Raw genomic sequence first — 25,223 nt, 5'->3', positions numbered from 1 at the left:
ATACATAACAGTATGGTACAATTTATTTTGAGCTGTATTTTTACTGTTTTAACCAGCAATCTAGATCAGTGTTTCTCAATTTTGGCAAATTTAAGATGCATGGATTTCAACTCCCAGAATTCCCCAGCCAGTTATGCTGGCTGAGGAATTCTGGGAGTTGAAGTCCTGCATCTTAAATTTACCAAAGGCTGAGAAACATGCATGCATGGATTAAAATATAGCAATTCTTTGTTTATAAACTAAAGCAAAATTGAAGCCAGGGGCTTTTTTGGCTTTGGGATTAATGGAGAGGATCTAGAAAAAGTCATGGAATTTCATTTTAGATATCTGCAGTGAGATTATTATATGCTCAAAAGTGGAAAGATTTAATACAGCCCAGCATGGGGAAATGGCAAATGAAGATGATGGAACTTGAAGTGATGGCTAAATTAACTTCTTTGATTAGAGAAAAGACCTGTATGTACATCTACAGCTGACTAGAAATCTCTTAGAAACTTTTGCCTGAAACAGAAAACAATGCACTTATGATTTGTGGTTCCCGTGATTAAAAAATATATATAGATGATAGAAAAGAAGGAAGCTTTTCTGTAATCACAGAATAACAATTTTACAAACATGCTTGCATTTGATGCAAAGGAAATTGGAAACTTCTATTTCTTTTTTAATCTTTCATTTCTGCACGCTTGTTTTTTCTTTTTCTCTTCTCTCATTTTCTTTTTCTTTTGTTACTTTTAATGCATTTAAAAATTAATTATACACACACACATTTTATATATATATATATATATACAAACACACATGAAAACAGACAGACAGGCATATATATATACAAAACATACACATACTCCCATATTTATATCTCTTGGGACTGCACGCTTTTAATGAATGCTGCCTTTCAGAATTACAAAATTGTATACAAAATACCTAAGTTTGGGAAAGTGGCTTACAAACCTAGGAAAAAGATATTTCTTTTTTTTTTTTAAATTGCAGCAATGGATTATGATCAAATTGTACCTGAAGGCATGGGAAGCTGTTATGGATTAGACTTAATAGACTAATTTGTCTACCTAACCTGTTGGCTAATTTAAGTCAGCAAACAAATTCAGGAGGATGTGCAATAATAGCATCCAAGGAAAAATGCCAATTTGTCCATGGAAAGAGTTAAATTGTGAAGCATGAAATATCACACTGAAATTCATGAGTGCTATCATAACAGGAAGAATGGGCAGATGGTCAGAAGCTAGCAACTCAGCTCTACAATTCATACGGCTGGGGTGGAGTTCCTGTTTGGTTGCACTTCTAACTTCAAGGTCTAGCTAAAGGATATGCGCATTGAAATACGGTGAACTCAGTTTTAATAATGATCTCATTTTTCTCAGGCGTGACTTAAACGTCCCTGCAGTTTAAACAGAAAACCATGATTTACTCCCTGATCAAATTAATTAAATTTGCTTGGAAGGCTTCCAAATAATTTGTCTGTCTCAGGTCGTGGCTGTTGAAATGAAAAGAGCCACTCTAGAATGAAACAACTTTGCAAGAAAGCATGAAGCAGTTGGATCAGTACGGACCAAAACATTTATTCTTCTTTTCATTGAAATGTTTGCCGCGCAACTTTAGAGGCATAGATAGGCTTCTGAGTTTTAGTTGTTGTTTTTTTCTTTTTTTACATTGTTTGGTGTGGTTTTTCTTTGTCTTGTCGTCGTCTTTTCTATTTAACTTAAGAAAAGGGAATATGCTCTACACAGCAGTATTTACCAGTGGGTGCGTGGGGGTTAGTAAAAAAGGAAGAGAGCATCACAATGCAAGACAATGCCTCATTTGGATGATGTCAATGCACCTGCAAAAAAGTTGAGGTTGGAATTTACTCCTCCATCCATCACCTATCCATCACTTAGCAGTAACTGTGAGAGGGATCCTGGAGTCTTAGCGGACAACCAATTAAATATGAGCCAGGAGTGTGCATCGACAGTCAAAAAAGCCAATGCAATCCTAAAATGCATTAACAGAGGGATATAATCAAGATTAAGTGAGGTACAAATACCTACTCTATAAAGGCTTAGTAAGACCAACCTAGAATACTGCATCCAGTTTTAGTCACCACACTGTAAAAAAGATGTCGAGACTCTAGAAAAAGTGCAGAGAAGATCAACCAGGATGATGAGGGGACTGGAAGCTAAAACATACAATGAATGGTTGCAGGAACTGGGCTTGGCTAGTCTAGTAAAGAGGAGGACCAGGGGAGACATGATAGCAGTCTTCTAATATTTGAGGGGCTGCCTCAGAGAGGAGGAAGGGGTCAAGCCATTTTGCAAGGCACCTGTAGGCCAGACAAGGAATAATGGATGGAAATTGATCAAGGAGAGATTCAACCTGGAAATAAGAGGAAATTTTCTGACAGTGAGAACAATCAACCAATGGAACAGAAGTTGCCTTCAGAGATTGTGGGAGCTTCATCACTGGAGGCTTTCAAGAAGAGATTGGACTGCCATCTGTCAAAAATGGTGTAGGGTCTGCTTGGGCAGGGGGTTGGACTAGAGGACCTACAAGGTCCCTTCCAACTCTTAATCTATATCTGTATCTGTATCTACCTGCCATTTGTGACCACTCAGTCCTTCTCCTCAGATTTAAAAAGAGACGATTGTCTCATATCCCATTACAACACTGTAATGATTGTGTTCCGAAATAAATACATTCAGAGCAATCATTTTCTTTATTTTGAAGACATTTCATAATTAAGAAAACCGTATCAACTGATATTTTTAGATTTTGTTATCAAGGTCCTTTCTCAGAGACAGAGATGGATGCTGCTGCCTGGGTTGTTGTGTGTCCGTTAGCAGTTTCATGAAACTTTCCTGGCTACCGTCGCTGTTGCAGATGACAATAAGAGAAGCTTTGACCTAGTTCTGTTGCTCCTATTGTATTTCCTTTTTTTTTTTTTTTGTCATCCAAGTGCCTAGAATTATAAGAAGCTCACAATGGAGTCTGTTTCTGTAAAGATATTTTAAGTTGTGCAAAAAAAGCCTTGACCAGGTCTGTGAAGAGTTTGCAAGGTTGAACAAAGATGGAACATAAGCATTCTGTGGAACTGAACACTCAGTTTTGAGTGGAGTCCATCTACCTCAGGGATGTCAAATTCAAGGCCCGGAGATGCTTAGATCTGCCCTGTGGGGCCGCCCTGGAAACAATGAAGGACCGGCCTGTGGTGCCTCTGCCAGCAAAAACGGAGCTTGGGACGGTGCATGCAGCCTTCCCGAGCTCCGTTTTTGCTGGCAGATGGTTGCAGGAGGCTGTTTTGACACAAACCTTCTTCTTTTCCAATAAAACAAACACGAAACAAAGGGAAAACAAACCTTTTAATGATTCTTACGAATCCCCGGTTAAAAGGCTGCTGCAAACTAATTAACTTTGATAAGCACGAGCCTTGCCAAAACTGTGCGAGGCTGCCAAGAATAACAGATAAGGTTACCTAGAAATATTTTACAACACAAGAGTCTTCAAATACCAACTAAGATACTGCAATGTCCATGAGGCTGGAGTTTCAAAACGTCTTTGCTTCCTGCAAAGAACGTCCAATTCACAGCTAGCTTTTATCTTCTGGAAGGAGGGGCCATTACCTTGCTGCCTTACTCCTGAGTCATCCATGCTGTTGCAGCACATGCGCACTGGGCACAGGCTCCTTGGGAACTTCCTCATCGCTGCTGCCAGCCCCCACAATCTCTGAAGGCAGCAGCCCACTCCCTAATGGTCCTGGCCCCTCATCTGAGTCCTCGCTCTCCTCAGCTGTCTGCACCTGCTGCCGGCTAACCACAAGAAGCCATTGCAACTGGAAACCGAGCTCGGGAGCCCGTTTTCGCTAGCTGAGTGCTGGGGCCACCACAGGTGCTCCTGACACGAGTGATGTCGAGTTGGGCATGCCCATCCTGGTCACAGCCCCTCCCCCATCCCTCCAAGGTCAAACACAACCCTGATGTGACCCTCAATGAAATCAAGCATGATACCCCTGATCTAGCTCGTACTATCTAAGAAAACAAATCAAATCAAAAACCTATATAGAGTTAAACCCAGTTGGGATGGAATGGGCGATCACCAAAACATCCCAGGGCTTGACTAGACAATTTTTAAAAAAAAATCAGGAAAAAAGCAATGGCCAACCAGTTTAGTATTGTTCTAAAGAAAACCTTGCTGGCAAGCCTATAAAATCACCAGGACTTTCAAAGGAAACTTTAATTCTGATTGCGACTGTTGTTTCCTGGGAACCGAAAAGTGTAAACCCAAATTTGGGGCATTTTCTAGATTGAGTCTCTCCTTGATCAGTTTCCATCCATTATTCCTTGTCTGGCCTTCAGATGCTTTGGAAAATAGCTTGACCCCTTCCTCCTCTCTGTGGCAGCCCCTCAAATATTGGAGGACTGCAATCCTGTCTCCCCTGGTCCTTCTCTTCACTAGACTAGCCAGGCCCAGTTCCTGCAAGCATTCTTCCTATGTTTTAGCCTCCAGTCCCTTAATCATCTTGGTTGCTCTTCTGTGCACTCTTTCTAAAAAAGTCTCAACATCTTTTTTACAGTGTAGTGATCAAAACTGGAGGTAGTATTCTAGGGATGGTCTTATTAAGACTTTATAGAGTGGTATTAGTACCTCACGTGGTCTTGATTGAATCCCTCTGTTAATGCACTGAAGCACTTCAAAATATTCTTTATATAAAGTTATGGGCTTCTCCAGTATCAAGAGAGTAGGTTTGCACAATATGGCTCAGGGAATTCTTCTCATCCTTCAACATGAGCTCCACTCTGGGTGAAGTGACCTGGGAAGAAGGAGGGAGTGGGCTTAAGAATATTTTTCATTATCTTGAGCCACTGTCCAACGTGCTTTTCTGTAGGGGAGGCTCTGGGGCAAAATGTTCTGGATATTTTTCCCCCATGGCTATTGGTCATATATGACTAGGTATATGACACAAATGATTTTCAAACTTGGCCACATTCCAATCAGTTTTTGAAGAGTTATCTTGCTGATCCAAAGAGATCCCTAAGCACCATTATGTAATTTCTTTCAAACGTTTTACTTAAGTTGGAAAGAGTTACCAAAGGTTTAAATTTGTTTTTCAGGCAAGGGCTTAATTCTGGAATTGCCATAATCACCATTTCCACTTGTGCTAAATTGATTCTTGTCACAAATGTTCTTTGGAAGCAAACATCCCACCCTTTATTATTATTATTATTATTATTATTATTATTATTATTATTATTATTATTATTATTATTATTATTATTATTATTGTTATTAGTGTTATTAGTGTTATTATTATTGTTGTTGTTATTATTGTTATTATTATTATTATTATTATTATTATTATTAAACACCCCAAGAGAAATATTTCTTCTTTGAGAGTTTCTGGTCTATTTGAAACATGTACAGTAAATTAAAATAATCTATTCTGTGCTAAATATTCTTGGCTTCTACTTATGTAAGTTTCCAGTCCAAGGCACGTGTGTTCCTTAACAAGCCCCAATGAACTCAACATTTATGCATCTGTCCAAATCCCACTAATTACATCATAAGTAATTATCAGACATTCCTACACATGAACTCATGCATGTCTTATTGATTTCACCATGCTGGTTTATGACCGTGGTAAAGATTTGATCTGATTGGTTTTTAATGGGACTCATGTACAGATGCCATCTCTATGTTTATCTGGCAGTAGAATTTTAATAGGACTCAGAATTGTCTTTGTTATTACAAGTGGGTTGGGGGCGGGGGGTTATTCTAGTAATAAACAAAGAAGCCCACAGCCTCCATTATTCATTTCAAGAAAATTTGGAAAGACAAGCATTCATTGAGTCTCTACCCCAAAGGTGCTTTTTCAAGAGGCAATTGAACTTTCTTTGTTTTTCCTTGAAGATATTTCGCTTCTCATCCAAGAACTGAAGAAGCTTCTTGGATGAGAAGCAAAATGTCTTCAAGGAAAAACAAAGAAAGTCCAGATGCCTCTTGAAAAAAACCACTTTTGGGACAACCATGGATGGCTGAGAATCTCAAAAAAGATATTTTTTGAGTCTCTACCTATCCAGCTAACAAAGCGTATTTCTCCTACACTGCATAATTACTCGCTACACAATGTATAGAAAGCACCTGAAACAATCTTTAGTCCTTCGCATTCTTGGCAGCATCAAAGTTTTGCTATTTCCATACAATTCCACTCCTTCCTTACCTTGAATTGACAATGACACACACAGAGACACAAATATATGACTAGCTCAATATTGATTGATTAAGTTCATCGTAGCTATTTATATAAGACCAATTAGTAACCTGTCTGTGATAGAAAGAATCAAGTAACCTTAAAAAAGGACTGATCCTTCCCTACGCTAAGAAAGAAAGAAAGAAAGAAAGAAAGAAAGAAAGAAAGAAAGAAAGAAAGAAAGAAAGAAAGAAAGAAAGAAAGAAAGAAAGAAGATGATAGATAGATAATAAATAGATGATAGACAGACAGACTGATGGATAGATACAGATAGATGATAGACAGATTGATAGATAAACAGATAGATGAGAGATGAGAGAGAGAGAGAGATGATACAGACAGACAGATACAGATAGATAGAGACAGTTAGATGATAGTTAGATGATAGATAGATAGATAGATAGATAGATAGATAGATAGATAGATAGATAGATAGATAGATAGATAGATGGATGGATGGATGGATGGATGGATGGATGGATAGATAGATGATAGATAGATAGATAGATAGATAGATAGATAGATAGATAGATAGATAGATAGATAGATAGATAGATAGATAAACAGAGATGAGAGAAAGAGGAGAGAGAGATGATAAACAGACAGACAGATAGATACAGATAGATAATAGATGATAGAGAGAAAGAGAGAGTGAGATGATAGACAGAGACAGACAGACAGACAGACAGATACTTGTATATGTATATACAAGTAGCATATACAGCCATGGAAAGAAACATGCTCGGTATTATAAGACAAGATAGAAAGACTTGCACAGTAACAGTCATCAAGCTATTGGTGACTTCCAGCCTGTATCCATGGATTTTTCTTAAAGCACATCTAAGATTTTTGCTCCTTTTGGCCTGTGGCATGGTCCAAATTTCACCTTGATTTTAATGACTGGTAGTTTATAACACTGACCTCTGTTTACTGGGAAACGAAGAATGCTTACTATCATCATGAAGTTTATGTATTAATCTTCTACTCTTGTAAGGAACTCCTAAGAACAAGCAGTGCACTAGTTTATTCTCAGCCCAGATAAATTAGATAAACCTGACACCTTTAATCAAACTTCAACAGAGAATTTGGGAATTAGATCTGTAGAATGACAGGGCCAAAGTCATCCAACTCTATTATGGTACATTGGCAGGTTCTCCATGGACAATTCCTGGCTAGTTCTCTAATATTCTACTTATTTCGCTGAAGACATGATTTCCTTGGCTTCAACACCAACTACTAAGGAGTATATTCGTCTTCCCTATTTCAAACATAAACGTGCCCTCTCAGAAACAGAGGTTGAGTGAGTAATCCAAACAGTGTTACATGGCCCTCAGGGCATCTGGCATTCATAAATCCAATTATCAGACATGTTCATCTTCTTTCTGAAGAAAAGATTACAATTTTCCTTCTGCAAGATCTAACTTAAGACTATAAAAGTTCCCAACGTTCTAGCATTCCCTATGGGTGGCAGAAATTGGATAATGGTCCTATCTCTTTATTCCTTGTTTTAAGTTCATGGGTTGTCTGGTTCTTCTGCATTCTAAACGTTAGTTTTATTGGTCTGAAACCACAAATAAAAGGAAACAAAAATACCCTAACCCAGGGGTCCTCAACCACCGGGCCGCGGACCGGTACCGGTCCGTGGAGCACTTTGTACCGGGCCGCAAAGAAAAAAAAAAAAAAAAAATGGCGGCTTTCTTCGCCTTCGGTGAATGCTGCTGGGATCGGGATCAAGGACACAAATGAGAGAAGGGGAGGGAGGAAGCAACCGAAGCCTGTCCTGCTCTCTGGCTCAGCAGCTTCGGTTTCCTCCCCCTCGTTCCTCTCTCAGTCGCTCTCTCGCTGCTCCACCAGCCCAGGAAGAAACTGCTTCAAAGAAGCCGGGGGTGGCTTTTCCTGTCGCCGCAGCTCCTCCGAAGCGCCCATTCACCCCACCCCGCCCACCCGCGTGCGGTTCAATTCAGTGGCCCATTCTGCCTGCCTGCCTGTTTGGTTGTTTGGGAGCAGCTTCGGCTGAGAATAATAACTATTCGCCTCTTTTTATCAGCCGAAGCTGCTCCAAACGAAGAAGGCAGGCAGGCAGGCAGGCAGAACGGGCACTGAATTGAACCCGCGCGGCGAGCAGGGTGGGGGTGGGGGTAAACGGGTGCTTCGGAGGAGCTGCGGCGACAGGAAAGCCACAACCCCACCCCCGGCTTCTTTGAAGCAGTTTCTTCCTGGGCTGGTGGAGCAGCGAGAGAGCGACTGAGAGAGGAACGAGGCAGACACCTGAGGGAGGGAGGGAGACACCTGAGGGATGGGGCTGAGGGAGGCAGGGCCGAGGCGCTCCCTGAACTTGGTGGTTTGCTGGCAGACGTTTTATTACCCGACTAGGTAACAACATCAGATGTTACCTAGTCAGGTAATGAAACGTCTGCAAGCAAACCACCAAACTCGGATTCTTCTCCCCCGGTCCTTGAAAAAGTGTTTGTGCTTGAAACTGGTCCCTGGTACAAAAAAGGTTGGGGACCACTGCCCTAACCCTTATCTGGTATACTCTAAATGCCCTGGATTACAACTTCCATATTCCACAGCATGATGATAATTATATGAGATTTGGGGCAACTATATTTGGTCAAAACCAGTGGTGGGATTCAATTTTTTTTACTACTGTGGGCATGGCAGGGGAAGGTTACTGCAACATCCCCATTCCCTCCCCACCCCACTAACCTGCTTTCCAGCTCTGTTCTCCTGTGCAGGGCAACCAAAGAAGACCCAGCCAATCAGCTGGGACTTGGGAGGCGGAGAATAGATGGGGGCGGGGCCAGCCAGAGGTGGTACTTGCCAGTTACCCGAACTACTCAAAATTTCCGCTACCGGCTCTCCAGAACTGGTCAGAACTGGCTGAATACCACCTTTGGCCTAAACGACTGTGAGTTGTGCTTCTACTTGTCTCCAAAATAACCAGCGGTGGGGTTCACAAGGTATTTCGTGCAACCTCACTTCCGTTGCTGCAGAGACCCTTGTATAATCTGCAAATGAGCCTTGTCACCCTTTTAATTATTTCCTTTATCTTTTATTGCTTCAAAAGCAGCTACGGTCCCTGTCCAAAGGAGAGATTAAACCTTTTTCCCAAGGGACTGCAATCCAGAATTTCTACACTTCTCTTTCGTTGACTCCGAAGTTGATTGTTCCTTTTCCTTACTCCTTCCATCCACTACTGTACTTCCAAATTGCATTTGGCTCTGGAGGAGATAGCTCAGGAAATGTGGGATTTTTCAGCAACAGCTAATCTGGTTTCCTGTAAGTGAGGAAACTTTTCCTTGTTTACTCAGTTAAAAAGAAAGGAGGCCAGCCTCCTCTCAAAATATCTCCTGGCAGGAACCACAAGCTGAAAACTTTTGAAATGCCATACAAGTTTCTTGCCCAATGCTTCCCTCTCTGTAGGATTTCTGGCATGGTGCGCATAAGCGCACCAGCGTGCCTACCTGTTGTGGTTAGCCAGCAGCAGGTGTGGGCGGCTGAGGAGAGTGAGGACTCAGATGAGGGGCCAGGACCATTAGGGAGTGGACTGCTGCCTTCAGAGATTGTGGGGGCTGGCAGCAGCGAGGAGGAGGTTCCCGAGAAGCCTGTGCCCAGTGCACATGAGCGCAAGATTGCTCGCAGGAAAGAGCACCTGCAACAGCACGGGTGACTCGGGAGTAAGGCAGCAAGATAATGGCCCCTCCTTCCAGAAGATAAAAGCTAGCTGTGAAGCGAACGTTCTTTGCAGGAAGCAAAGATGTTTTGAAACTCAGCCTTGTGGACATTCCAGTATCTTAATTTGGTATTTGAAGACTCTTGTGTTGTGAAATATTTCGTATCTGTGATTCTTGGCAGTCTCGCACAGTTTAGGCAAGGTTTGTGTTTATCAAAGTTAATGAGTTTGTAGCAGCCTTTTAACCAGGGATTCGTAAGACTCATTAAAAGGTTTCTGTTCCCTTTGGTTATTGTTTGTCTTCTTGGAAAAGGGTTTGGGTCAGAACACTACATCCCTGTCTTACTATCCCCATTTGTATTTACTCTCTTTGTTCTTGTTTATGTCCATACTATCATACTTGTTATCTTGTACGTGTTTGACAAACAAAACAAAATAAAATAAATTGGCCTGATCTAAAACCAGCCTGATTTTCTGCATTATTCTACGATTTTCTGTGTTACAATGTGAGGCCAAAATCCAAAGAGAGGACCATCTCTTGGAATTTGTTTCTCCCACTACAGCAGGACAGTGCCAACATGTTACTACAGGTAATCCTCAACTTACAACAGTTCATTTAGGGACCGTTCAAAGTTACAATGGCAATGAAAAAAAGTGACTTAGAAGAACATGCCAAGAAGTCAACAAGAGTTGAGATACGAAAACAGGCAAGAGATGAGGGATAAATGCAGAATATTGTTTAACCTAGAAGCTATACCTGTGATGGCAAACCTATGGCCATTTCTGCGGGCACGCAAGCCCCAGCCAAACTTACCTGCACTGCGCATGCGTCCACCTTCCAGCTGATTTTCAGCCCATTTGAGGCTGTTTTTGCCCTTCCGGAGGCTCGAGGGAAGCCTCTGCAGCCTCAGGAGGCCAAAAAATGGGCCTTCCAGAAATACTGGAAGTGCCGAAACGGGCCTGTTTTCCGGCCTCCCGAGGCTGCAGAGGCCTCCCTCAAGCCTCCGAGAGGACGAAAACGGCCTCAAATGGGCCGAAATTCAGCTGGGAGGCGCGCACATGCGCAGTGCAGGTAAGAGAGCGGGGCAGGAGTGTTGCACATGTATGCACAGAGGGGGCACATTGCATTGTGGGTGCCAGCACGTGGGCGCGCACATACTTTCGGCACACCACAACCACAAGGTTTGCCATCACTGAGCTATATCATCAAGGATTAGTAGTAAAATAGAAATTAGAAATGGGGAGAAGATTACCTTTTTGATTCGGGAATTATTCTATAGGAACTATTCTACAGTTAGAAATAATGGATATGTAAACATTTGGGCCTAATGAAGAGAGAATAACCAAGATAAGTAAACATTAGGATTATACGCCATTAATTGGCTATAACTGTTGGATGTATAAGATTTATTATCGGTATGTAATTAAGAATGTAGAGATTGCACCCAGAAATACTATATTTTATGAAATATATATTATATATTATGAAATACTATACATAACCAAGAAAATTGTACTATAACAAGTATGAATATGCAATGTATAACAAAGGAAAAGTACAATAAAAAATATTTTGGCGGGGGAGGAAAAAAAAGTGACTTGGGACCATTTTTCCCAGTTGCAACTTTTGTGATCAAAATTCAAATGCTCAACAACTGGTTCATACTTATGACCTCTGCTGTGTCCCTCGGTTACTTAAACCCCTTTTGCAACCTTCTGACAAGCAAACTTTGCTCACCGTACTACTTAAACCAGGTTGAGACTTTGGAAAAAGTTCAGAGAAGAACAACTACAATGATCAAAGGCGATGGAGATTAAACCATAGGAAGAACGGTTGCAGATTTTGGGTCTGGCTACTCTAAAGAAAAGAAGAATTAGGGGGGGACACGAGAGCGGTATTTCAGTATTTGAGGGGCTGCCACAAAGAAGAGGGGGTCAAATTATTCCTCAAAGCACCTCAAGGCAGGACAAGAAACAACGGTTGGAAATTGATCAAGGAGAGAAGCAACCTGGAATTGAGGAGAAACTTCCTAACAGTGAGGACAATTAAGCAGTGAAATAGCTTGCCTTCAGAAGGGGCTAGACTAGAAGACCTCCAAGGTCCCTTCCAGCTCTATTCTATTCTGTTCTGTTCTATTCTATTCTATTCCCATTCTTTTCTTCTATTTTATTCCATTCCATTCCAAAGTCAAAGGGGAAGCCAAATTCCCTTAACAACCATGTGACTATCTTAACAATTGCAGTGATTCACTTAACAACTGTGGCAAGAAAGGTTGTAAAATGGGGCAAAACTCACTTAATAAATGTCTCACTTAAACAACAGAAATTTCAGGCTCAATTGGGATCGTAAAGTTGAGGACTATCTGTATTATTTCGCAGCCGAGAAATAAAAGAATTTTTGCAACCCAAGGAGATTATCAAAAAGTTGCATTAACAGAGGGACACAATCGAGATCAAGTGAGGTACTAATATCACTCTATAAAGCCTTAGTAAGACCACACCTAGAGTACTACATCCGGATTTGGCCACCACATTATAAAAAAGATGTTGAGGCTCTAGAAAGAGTGCAGAGAAGAGCAACCAGGATGATGAGGGGACTGGAGGCTAAAACATATGATGAACGGTTGCAGGAACTGGGCTTGGCTAGTCTAGTAAAGAGAAGGACCAGGGGAGACATGATAGCGGTCTTCTAATATTTGAGGGCTGCCACAGAGAGGAGGAAGGGGGTCAAGCTATTTTCTAAAGCACCCGAAGGCCAGACAAGGAATAATGGATGGAAACTGAACAAGGAGAGATTCAACCTGGAAATAAGGAGAAACTTTCTGACAGTGAGAACAGTCAACCAATGGAACAGAAGTTGCCTTTGGAAGTTGTGGGAGCTTCATCACTGGAGGGAGACTTTCAAGAAGAGATTGGACTGCCATTGTCAGAAATGGTGTAAGTTCTCCCGCTTGGGCGCGGGGGGGGGTTGGACTAGATGACCTATAAGGTCCCTTCCAACTCGGATTATCTGTTATCTGTTAAAAGTGGCCCACCACAGATTCAGGGTGGATTCCTAGGCTGATCAACCCACAAACACACCTCTTCTCTTCTTGAGTAATTATAAATTCTGACAAATGATGCGGTTATAAACGCTCATTTTATCTATTTGACTGTTATAAGTTGACTATTTCTTTAAAATGAAATCTACTATTAGGCATCACGCTGCTAGAGAAAATGCTAGAGTTACAACACTTTTATCCCTACAGTTAAGAAAAGTGACTGACTTGTTTCTGTTGGAAATAATTAAGGAGAAATATAGGAAGAAGATTAAATATATTTTACTACATATTCTTACAGCAACAAGGATAGTATACGCACAATGTTAGAAACAAAATAACACACCTTCTGAGGAAGTAGTATTTCAAAAAATTCCAGATTGTGCTGAAATGGATACATTGACATTAAAACTAAAAGAGAAAGAAGAGTCGGAGCATTATGAAATTTGGGATAATTGGTATAATTGGTTGAACAATAGAAATAAAATAAAGGAAATAAGAAAATTACAGATAAAAGTATATGAATGTATATAAAGATGGATAAATGTAGATATTTACATGAGATTGGTGCGTATAATGATTTGTATAATAATGATGACACAGTACTGTTAAAGTTAAGATTAATATGTGTAAAAGAACAATAAAAATTATTACAATAAAAAAGTGACTGAAATATTAATTATCTGTCAAACAGGGCATTAATCTCAGGCTATTTTATGTTTTTGAGGGTAGTTTTTTTCCCCTCTTTTCTGTTTCTAACAACACAATAATTATTTATTCAATTTATTTTATGTACTACATTTATATCCCACCTCTTCTTCGGAGCAGCTCTCATGCCCCACTACAACTACCCTGTGAGGTAAACTGGCTGAGAGAAAGAAAGAAAGAAAATTCCTCCAAAGTCAGAGTTGCCAAGATATTGTGCCAATCTGAACTCCACTCTCCCAACATCAACATCTTAATCTCTCACGACAACAAGGTCCATAATTCACATCATTTCACCTTCCCACCCATAATCCTGTCCCAGTAGAAGATACAGAACATCATGGCGGCGGGAGGGGGGGTTGCCCTGATTTCCCCAACCTGGCACCCTCCAGATGTGCAACAGGGACGGCCAGCTGGTTCCTGAGTCTCCTGTCCCTTTAGAGCAGAATTCTCCAAATTTGGCAACTTTAAGACTTGTGGACTTCAACTCCCAGAATCCCTCAGCCATCAAAGGACCTGTGGACTTCAACTCCCAGAATCCCTCAGCCATCAAAGGACCTGTGGACTTCAACTCCCAGAATCCTCAGCGCAAAGGACCTGTGGACTTCAACTCCCAGAATCCTCAGCCGGCAAAGGACCTGTGGACTTCAACTCCCAGAATCCCTCAGCCATCAAAGGACCTGTGGACTTCAACTCCCAGAATCCCTCAGTCGGCAAAGGACCTGTGGACTTCAACTCCCAGAATCCCTCAGCCGGCAAAGGACCTGTGGACTTCAACTCCCAGAATCCTCAGCCACAAAGGACCTGTGGACTTCAACTCCCAGAATCCCTCAGCCGTCAAAGGACCTGTGGACTTCAACTCCCAGAATCCCTCAGCCGGCAAAGGACCTGTGGACTTCAACTCCCAGAATCCTCAGCCGGCAAAGGACCTGTGGACTTCAACTCCCAGAATCCCTCAGCCGGCAAAGGACCTGTGGACTTCAACTCCCAGAATTCCTCAGCCGGCAAAGGACCTGTGGACTTCAACTCCCAGAATTCCTCAGCCGGCAAAGGACCTGTGGACTTCAACTCCCAGAATTCCTCAGCCGGCAAAGGACCTGTGGACTTCAACTCCCAGAATTCCTCAGCCGGCAAAGGACCTGTGGACTTCAACTCCCAGAATTCCTCAGGCGGCAAAGGACCTGTGGACTTCAACTCCCAGAATTCCTCAGCCATCAAAGGACCTGTGGACTTCAACTCCCAGAATTCCTCAGTCGGCAAAGGACCTGTGGACTTCAACTCCCAGAATCCCTCAGTCGGGCCCCAAACTTCTGTTGCTAAGGGAGACACTTGGTGAAGTGAGTTTTGTCTCGTTTTACGAACTGCCTCCCCACCGTTGTTATGTGAATTGCTGCAGGTATGAAGTTAGTAACGTGGTTTGTTAAATGAATCTGGCTTCCCCAGTGACTTTGGTCGCAAAAGGGGGGTCGCATGATGGGGGGAAAGACTGCCGATGTCGTAAGTACGAGTCAATGGCCAGGCGCCTGAATGTTAACCCACCAGGACAGGGTTATGGGTTAATCACGTGACCTGGGGGTGGGGTGCTGCAATGATCATAAGCATGGAAAGCCATTTTGTTTTCCAGTGCCATTATAACTCAGAATGGTCACTATGTGTGAACTGTTGTAAGCCGGGGACCTACCTGTCATTTATTTAGCTAGCTAAGTACTATTTTGTATTGTAATTTATTGAGCTGGTTCATTCATACAGCCGGCCATCTCACGAGGAGTGAACTTTTGGCAGTGTAAAACCACAGTGACAATGAAAACAGCATCACCATTAATTTAAAAAAAAAAGTTTAAAAAAAACCCAGAGAAGGACGGCAGGATCTCCAGTCGCTCTCCCGGCGGATGTCAGGCTATGGCTATGCCATCCCGGAATCCCGCTCGCTGGAGAGCCCATTCCCACCCACCCGATCGATCCGATCCCTGGGTCCAACTATGGAGATCCGATTCCCACCCAATCCACCCGATCGATCCGATCCCTGGGTCCAGCTACGGAGATCTGATTCCAATCCAAACCAGCCAGATCGATCCGATCCCTGGGTCCAGCTATGGAGATCCGATTCCCACCCAATCGACCCGATCGATCCGATCCCTGGGTCCAACTATGGAGATCGATTCCAATCTAAACCAGCCAGATCGATCCGATCCCTGGGTCCAATGGAGATCCGATTCCCACCAATCCACCCGATCGATCCGATCCCTGGGTCCAGCTACGGAGATCCGATTCCAATCTAAACCAGCCAGATCGATCCGATCCCTGGGTCCAGCTATGGAGGTCCGATTCCACCCAATCGACCCGATCGATCCGATCCCTGGGTCCAACTATGGAGATCCGACTCCACCCACCCGATCGATCCGATCCCTGGGTCCAACTATGGAGATCCGATTCCCACCCAATCCACCCAATTGATCCGATCCCTGGGTCCAGCTATGGAGATCCGATTCCAATCCAAACCAGCCAGATCGATCCGATCCCTGGGTCCAGCTATGGAGATCCGATTCCCACCCAATCGACCCGATCGATCCGATCCCTGGGTCCAACTATGGAGATCCAACTCCCACCCACCCGATCGATCCGATCCCTGGGTCCAACTATGGAGATCCGATTCCCACCCAATCCACCCGATCGATCCGATCCCTGGGTCCAACTATGGAGATCCTATTCCAATCCAAACCAGCCAGATCGATCCGATCCCTGGGTCCAGCTATGGAGATCCGATTCCCACCCAACCCGGATCGATCCGATCCCTGGGTCCAACTATGGAGATCCGACTCCCACCCAATCCACCCGATCCCTGGGTCCGGCTGTGGAGAGACCCAACCCTGCGAGATCGATCCGATCCCTGGGTCCAACTGTGGCGATCCTATTCTCATCCAACCCTGCCGGATCGACCCGATCCCGGAGTCCAGCGGGACAGAACGGACCGACCCTCCCGGGTGGCTTTCCTAGCTTTGACGCCGCCCCTTCTCCAAACCCCCGATCCCCGTCCCCACGGACGCCCCTTACCCGAATCCCCCAGGCAGGGCTCGGCAGCGAAGCACAGCGCCAGAAACAGCCCCGCTCCCGCCGCCAACTCCATCGCGTTTCGGCTCTCCAGAGCCCTTCCAGCCGAATCTCCCGCGGATTTCAGCCGAACCCCTCGCGCCGGGAAGCCGAGGCTCGGATCCCCAAGGAGAGCGCCTAAGCCCGGGCGGCGCACTCCTCCTTCCAAGCGGCCGGCCGAGAGGCGTTTGATCGAGCGCAGCCTCGCCCGAGCGCTTCTTGTTTCGGAAGGGGGAGGAGCTTGACGGGGAAGCCCCGCCCCCTTCTCCGAATCGTCCCGGGCGGGGAGGGGGAGGGGGGCTACCTGAAGTCCGGACAGCTCAAATCGGGCGTCCTTTTCTAACAGACGCTCCAGCCATTTGCTTGAGGTCGGAGAACGAGCGGTTCTGATCCTCTCCAGACACAGAGACTTAACAGATGGACAGCGTTGGAAGGGACCTTGTAGGTCATCTAGTCCAACCCCCACCCCATCTCGCCCAAGCAGGAGATCCTACACCATTTCTGACAGATGGCACAGTCCAGACTCTTCTTGAAGGCTTCCAGGGATGAAGCTGAAGCAGCGGGGCGGGGGTTGGGGGGAAATGTAGGTTGATGAAAGGAAGACAGATTGGGGCAATCGAGTTTTGTCTGAAGCCTGGGAACCCAAGGGCAGCTAGTCTGTTTTGTTTTTTGTTTTTTTTTAAGAATAGAATAAGAGCTGGGAGGGACCTAGGAGCTCTTCTAGTCGAGCCCCCTGCTCAATCAGGAGAATGTATATCGTTTGAGGTAAGTGGCTGTCTAGTCTTTTCAGTGACAATTAACTCGTGGAACAACTTGCCTCCAGAAGTTCTGAATGCTCCAACACTGGAAGTTTTTCAGAAGAGATTGGATAACCATTTGTCTGAAGTGGTGTAGGGTTTCCTGCCTAAGCAGGAGGTTGGACTAGCTAGACGACCTCCAAGGTCCCTTCCAACTCTGTTATTCTATCCTATTCCTATTCCTATTCCTATTCTATTCTATTCTATTCTATTTCTATTTCTATTTCCATTTCCATTTCCATTTCCATTTCCATTTCCATTTCCATTTCCATTTCCATTTCCATTCCATTCCTATTCTATTCTATTCCTATTCCATTGCATTCCGTTTCTATTCCTATTCTATTCCTATTCTATTCTATTCTATTTCTATTTCCATTCTATTTCTGTTTCTATTTCTATTTCTATTTCCATTCCATTCCATTCCAATTCCAATTCCAATTCCAATTCTATTCTATTCTATTCTATTCTATTCTATTCTATTTATATTTATATTTATATTTATTCCAATTCCTATTCTATTCTATTCTATTCTATTCTATTCTATTCTATTCTATTCTATTCTATTCCATTCCATTCCATTCCATTCCATTCCATTCCATTCCATTCCTATTCTACTCTACTCTACTCTAATTTGTCTTCTTAAAAACCCCAGTTCATTTAATGACCGTTCAAAATTACAACAGCACTGGAAAAAAAGTGACTTATGACAGTTGTTTCATGCTCACGACCATTGCAGAATCACCATGGTTAGGTGATTTAAATCCAGACACCCAATAACTGGTTCATATTTTATGACAGTTGCAATGTCCCAGCGTTATAGGGTCATTTTTGGCCCCCTTCTGGTGAGCAAAGTCATGGGGGGGGGAATCCAGATTTGCTTAACAACCATTTTACTCATTTAACGACTGCCGCGGTTCGCTTCACAACTGTACCGAGAAAAGTCATAAAATGAGGCAAAACTCACTTAACTAAATGTCTCACTCAGCAACATCAATTCTGGGCTCAGGTGTGGTTTGTCTTATGGGGAAGACAAATAGTTAGCTAACGGAATATCTCCTTAGAACACTGATTTTTGAAACTCAGCAAGTTTAAGATGAGTGGACCTGGTCGGACTGGTTCTATAGAACCGGTTGTTACAATTCTGCACAGTTCAGAGAACCAGCAAATTCCGCCACTGGCTGGACCCACCCTGCCCCGCCTGCGTTGGGTAAGTTGCTATTTTTCCTTTTTTTTTTCCCTGGCCATCAGCTGTTCTGCTGTGCTGGGAGATTTAGATTAGCTAGAAAGCAGGAAATCATTGGATTTCTTGCTTTCTAGCTAATCTAAAAGCAGAGCTGAACCTTCCTTAGGACTGAAGCTTCTATTTTTCAGTGGCAGACTCAGGTAGCAGATTGCAGAAACACAGATCTCTAAGTGAATCTGTGATTCTGTGAGCAACTCAATCTGCCTGCCTGCTTTGCCTGATTTGGGGTAAAAGTTGCTCTCTCTTTTTTTTAAATAAAAAATTCAATATTTACATAAATATTTATAATATTCACATGCAAGCCACGCCAAGCCAGTCACATGACCACCAAGCCATGCCCACAAATTAGGCCACACCCACAGAACCGGTTGTTAAGAAATTTGAATCCCACCCCTGAGGGGACTTCTACTCCCAGAATTCCTCACCCATAGAGCACTTAAAACACTTAATTGTAGTTAGCAATTAATTGTAGTTAGCAGCACAAATGACCTGGACTATCCAACATTTTTAAATAGGTTTTTTTTTAGAAAACAAGACGGAGGTTCTGGAATTTCTCATTTTTATGCACTTTCTTATTTTGCCCTAAGATGGTTTTGAAGTTTAAATCATCAGGCTTAGTAGTTGCAAGTTATGTGTTCATATTTGGAAGGGGGAAATGATGGGACATTTCCATCTAGTTTTCTTAATAATAACTGGGTGTTTTGTCAGGATTCCTTCCTGCCCTCTGTTTATTCATCTGCCCTTTGCACCCTGTTCGGGTACATAACAATAGCAACCCCACAAAAGCCATCGTAAAAAAAATAAACATCGCACTATATCCAGAACTAAATTCCAAATGAAGAGAGAAAAAACAGAATGCTTAATATCAAAAACAAGAGTTCACAGAGACCAGCAGCCACAAAATGATATTAAAAAGTAGGCACTAAAAAAACTTAGTAATACAAAGACATTTCTGATGCCAACACTTGGCAAAGCTTTCATCATTCCTGACCAAATTCCTTCAGAAAGGTTAATGTTATAATGTATTAACTTTCTGGCACTCCAGCTTAAGGCTGATGTAACATATTAAAATAGCTGTACCAGTTCTAAGAGTCTCGAATAAATCAAAGCAACATATACACACACACATATGTAAGTGTGGGTGTATGTGGGTATGTATCAGGGTTGGGATTCAAATTTTTTTACTACTGGTTCTGTGGGTGTGGCTTGGTGGGCATGGCAGGGGAAGGATAATGCAAAATCTCCAGTCAGAGGTAGTATTTGCTGGTTCTCCGAACTACTCAAAATTTCCGCTACCGGTTCTCCAGAACTGGTCAGAACCTGCTGCGTACCACCTCTGGTATGTATCTATGTGCGCGTATGTCTGTCCAATCAGACTTAGTCTAGACACCATCTCTGCTAAATGTCCAACTTTTTCCAAACTAATTTGAAAGAATTTTAACCAACCAACCGAACTCAGCCTTCATGAGCTGATCTTACAAAATAAATAGAAAATTGATATTTTTCTAACCAGGAATAAGGTGGAATTGGGTATGTACTCAAGTCCAAGTTGATGAATGGTATGGAATTAGCAGTTCCAATATTCTAATGAGTTCAGATGCTTTCTCTATGTAATAAGTATAGCAAATGTTGCATTCAAACCCTGCAGGCTTGAGTGTTTTGTTTAGAATTCCATCTTATCAGTCCCATAATTTCTACTTCCTCTCCCCAGTTTTAGTGTCCAACAACAGTTTATCAGCCCTATTGCTTACTTATTTTGGCTGGTTTAGGAGATGCTACACTTGACCTGGAATTCTTTGGTAATACAACATTTACAAATGCTGGTAATACCAGCATTTGGTAATGCTTTCTTTGTTCATGCCCCAAAACAATGAAAGTGTTCTTTGATTCCAAAAAGACAAAATCTATGTCAACCGTATATTAATGTCTACAATTTGAAATTGATAGATATGGAGACCATGAAACTGCCGTTCCATCTAGGGAAAGGTCTAAGGGCATTTCTAGATGTGACTTTGATCCTACCATGGACATCGTACAGGGGGGAGGTTCAAAAATTATCCTCATGGTGCTTAGAAAATAATCTGCACCTGAACATCAGCAAGACAAAGGAGATGATGTTAGACTTCCAGAAGAAGAGAGAGGAATCTGCCCCACTTTACACCAAGGGGGCTGTGTGGAGAGAGTTTCCTTCTTTAAATTCCTGGCAGTCTACCTCAGTGGAGATCTCACCTGGAAAATCAACACAACCCAGGTGACCAGAAAAGCCTAACAGAGACTCCATTTCCTCAGGGTCTTGCGAAAGAATAAAGTGGAACAATGAATGATGACCTCCTTTTACCAATCCACAATAGAAAGCGTCCTCTCATATTGCATGACGGTGTGATATGCTGGCTTGACAGCCGCGGATAGAAAGACACTACAGAGGGTGGTGAGCACAGCACAAAACATTGTGGACTATTCCCTGACACCACTAGATGACCTTGCTAGGGCTCGCTGCCTTAGAAGAGTGAGGAAAATCCTCAGGGATGACTTACATCCCGGTCAGCACTTCTTCACTCTCCTATCATCAGGTAGGAGCTATAGAAGCATAGCCAGCCGCATCAAGAGGCTGAAGAACAGTTTCTACCTGTGGGCTGTCAGACTCCTGAACGGAAAATAACTTTATGTCAACATAGTATGATAGACTTGCAGGGCCAACACATTGTGCAACAAGGTCACATGGTGTAAAAAGATTGGGGCTGGGTTAGGGACTTCTGTCCTCACTGTGAGAATAGAATAGAATTCTTTATTGGCCAAATGTGGTTGGACACATAAGCAATTTGTCTTGGTGCAAATGCTCTCAGTGTACATAAAAGAAAAGATACATTAGTCAAGAATCATAAGGTACAACACTTAATGATAGTCATAGGGTACAATAAGCAATCAAATCATACTAGGAAACAGTCAATATAAATTGTAAGGATACAAGCGATAAAGTTACAGTCAAACAGTCACAAGTGGGAGGGGATGGGTGATAAGGAGTGATGAGAAGATTAACAGTAATAGTAGTGCAGACTTTGTAATAGTTGATAATAATAGTTGATAATAATAGTTATAAGGTACAATAAGCAATCAAATCATACTAGGAAACAGTCCATATAGATCGAAGGATACAAGCGATAAAGTTACAGTCATACAGTCACAAGTGGGAGGGAATGGGTGATAAGGAGTGATGAGAAGATTAACAGTAATAGTAGTGCAGACTTTGTAAATAGTTGGACAGTGTTGAGGGAATTATTTGTTTAGCAGAGGGATGGCGTTCAGGAAAAACCTGTCCTTGTGTCTAGTTGTTCTGATGTGCAGTGCTCTATAGCATCGTTTTGAGGGTAGGAGTTGAAACAGTTTATGTCCAGGATGTGAGGGGTCTGTAGATATTTTCACAGCCCTCTTTTTGACTCGTGCAGTATACAGGTCCTTGATTGAAGGCAGGTTGGTAGTAATTGTTTTTTCTGCAGTCCTAATTATCCTCTGGAGTCTGTGTCTGTCCTGTTGGGTTGCAGAGCCAAACCAGACAGTTATAGAGGTGCAGATGACAGACTCAATAATTCCTCTGTAGAACTGGATCAGCAGCTCCTTGGGCAGAGTTGTGTTGGGAGGGAGTGGACGAAGGGAGGTTCAGCCAATCTCATTATAGACATGTTGTACTCTGACAATAAAGGTTGATTTGATATTGATTTGACTGCATTTGATGGGTGTCTAGCTAGCACGACCTTCCATTAGGCGGGGCCTTTTATTGAATACGTCTTCCATTATTCTAATAAAATCGGTATCATCATTGGTTGTTTGGTTGACGAGCTGTTGGGACACTTTTAGCTGAAAGGAACATAATAGTGATTTTCAACCAAGACTGCCAGAACTCCCCCCCACCCCAAAAAAAAGACAGTATCCACAGTAGCGCTGTGGGAAGTTAGCACTCACCCCTTTCCTAGAAAAATAAAATATCCTGGGAAATATTAAAAAGGCAGAATATTTCCCCCCAAAAGAGTAGAAACTCAGAAGCAGAAACTCACCTCAGAAGCAAACGCTCACCCCCACCTTTGTTAATGGGTGGGCCATTAAGGCCTGGGCCAGAATACTTTACATAACAAAGATCTCCAGGTAGAGCTATAGGAATTGCCCAAAGCCCTTTTTCATTACATCATCATCCAGCAAGGCTCAACCAAGCCTGGATCTCAGGTGAAGCCATGTGGTCCAAACAAAGCCTACAACGTTAGTTAAGAGCCCGCCCCTAGGACTCTGACAGCCAATGGGATACATTCCTTACACAGGAACAGGAAACACTAAAGTGAGGCCCAACAGAGGGTATATAATTAAGGGAGTCTCAGCATCTCAGCCCTTTTTTCCTTCTTTCTTTATCCAGGGCATGTGGTCCTGTCTACCATTAAACCATCTTTCCAAACGGCCTCCCTGTTTCCAGTGTCTTTTTCCCCCCACTTGGAACTGAACCCAAAAGGATAATTCTTCCAGCAACACAATCACCGCTTTGCCTGATTTTTACACGAATTGCCAGCGTTCCAGCAAACCTCCATTCCAATCAGTAACTCCAAGAGAAACATATCTCAAAACGACCTTTATTAGAATAGCACCTGGCACACCTGTGGAATCCCGAATCTGAAAGGTTTCGGACTTCCCACCATTCCCAAATTGCAAATCCATCCCCTCCCTGTCTTGGCCATCATCACATCATATGGCCCAATCACGATCTGTCCAAAAGTAAGATCCTTTTTCCACCCTGCGCCATACCCAGTGACCTTTGTAGTGCATTCAAATAGAGACTTCTAAGTCAATGTTCCTATTGATTAATAAACACAACGAGCTATTGGCTAATAACGCGAACATCTAGTTGGAACCTTGACCTAACAAAAGGCTTTGATTTTGTCTACTTAGAGCTCCTCCATTGAATCCACCCACTTGCGGCAGCGTGGAAATGGCTTCCGAAGCCGACACAGAGCTTCCATTGCGCCATCTTGACTTGTTTTGACCATACCTGGTGGTCCTGGTCCAGGATGGGGAGCTGGAGGTGGGGAGAATCTTTCATCTGTGTAATTCTGCTGTGTTTTCTGGGTGAACAAACTCTCATTCCCAGCAATGCAGGATTGAGGAGGGAAATGAATGCTGTCAGGAATGTACAGGAAATGTAAAAGAGGCTGACCTCCTTCCCGGTTACTATCGCCACACATCATAGACCCCCCCCCCTCCTGCTGCTCCCAATTCTGTCACGATTTTCTCTTTCCTGGTCTGCTGGGGGAACACACACACACACACACGCCACAGACAGCCTGATGGAAGGAGCCTGCCCCCTCCCCTTGACAGGATCCAGCAGAAGAAGCAGGCCTGTTAAACAAACTGCCTTTTGCTCCCTTGATTGTTGAAAATAAGTAGACATTCCTGACCCAAAAGGCCCTGTCGTATAGTCAGATTTATCACTTCTGCAGCCAGTGGGCAGTGCAAAGAGCATCTCTCGCTTTGCAACTAAGGAAAAAGCTGATTTTCCCTCCCTAAAAAAGGGGGTAGGTGGGAACATAACTTTATTACTTTTTTCCTAATGAGGTCTTGTGGATTAATCAGAACATCAAGTTGGAAGCAGTGGTGGGATTCAAAAAAAAATTTTTACTACCGGTTCTATGGGCATGACTTGGTGTGGGTGGCTTGGTAGGAATGGCAAGGGAAGGATACTGCAAAATCCCCATTCCCTCCCCACCCCACTAACCTGCTTTCCAGCTCCGTTCTCCTGTGCAGGGCAACCAAAGAAGACCCAGCCAATCAGCTGGGACTCGGGAGGCAGAGAAGAAATGAGGGTGGGGCCAGTCAGAGGCGGTATTCCAAACTACTCAAAATTTCCGCTACCGGTTCTCCAGAACTGTTCAGGACCTGCTGAATACCACCACTGCTTGGAAGTCTGGAAGAACCTTAAAGAGTGCTAAGCTCAGCTACCCCAGACTAAAATGAGAATCCAGAAGAACAATACTTAGCATTTGAATAGCAGTTCAGATCCTAAAATCACAGAGTGGAAAGGGGTCAAGTGTTTCCCAACCATGGGGGCTTTCCCAGCCAGCCAGCGGGGGGTTGGACTAGATGACCTACAAGGTCCCTTCCAACTCTGTTAATCTATCTATCTAGAATATTGCAAGTCTGATTGTCTATGGAGATCAGGTCATGGTTGTCCCCAGGGTGCTTTTTGCAAGAGGCAACTGGAATTTCTGGTTTATTGGTTTGTTTGTTTTTCTTTGAAGATGTTTCGCTTCTCTGAGCTGAAGAAGCTTCTTGGATCAGAAGCGAAACGTCTTCAAAGAAAACCAAACCAAACCAGAGAGTCCAGCTGTCTCTTGAAAAAAGCACCTTTGGGACAAGTCTGATTGTGTTTTTCTTCCCTTCCTCTGAGAGGCCATACTCTGTCACT

The 25,223-nt window shown here is 43.1% G+C and overlaps 1 protein-coding gene across 2 annotated transcripts in view; it reads right to left on the bottom strand.

Moving 5' to 3' along the window:
- The window catches only part of KDR (kinase insert domain receptor), an 84,807-nt gene extending 67,879 nt beyond the window's left edge, over positions 1-16,928 (bottom strand). Inside the window, exon 1 of one of the 2 annotated variants that reach the window (XM_087963513.1) lies at positions 16,709-16,928. In XM_087963513.1, coding sequence (XP_087819639.1) covers positions 16,709-16,781 — 73 coding nt within the window. In that variant the 5' untranslated portion in view covers positions 16,782-16,928. The remainder of the gene's footprint in view (positions 1-16,708) is intronic. The other variant, XM_087963512.1, reaches the window with a different exon arrangement.
- Positions 16,929-25,223: the final 8,295 nt, after the last annotated feature.

This window comes from Notechis scutatus, chromosome 4, assembly GCF_049901735.1.
Source record: "Notechis scutatus isolate UNSWTSFEM ecotype Mainland chromosome 4, rNotScu1.2, whole genome shotgun sequence".
NCBI lineage: Eukaryota > Metazoa > Chordata > Lepidosauria > Squamata > Elapidae > Notechis > Notechis scutatus.
The sequence above is the reverse complement of the archived record's forward strand: the minus strand, read 5'-3'. Positions and strand labels throughout refer to the sequence as shown.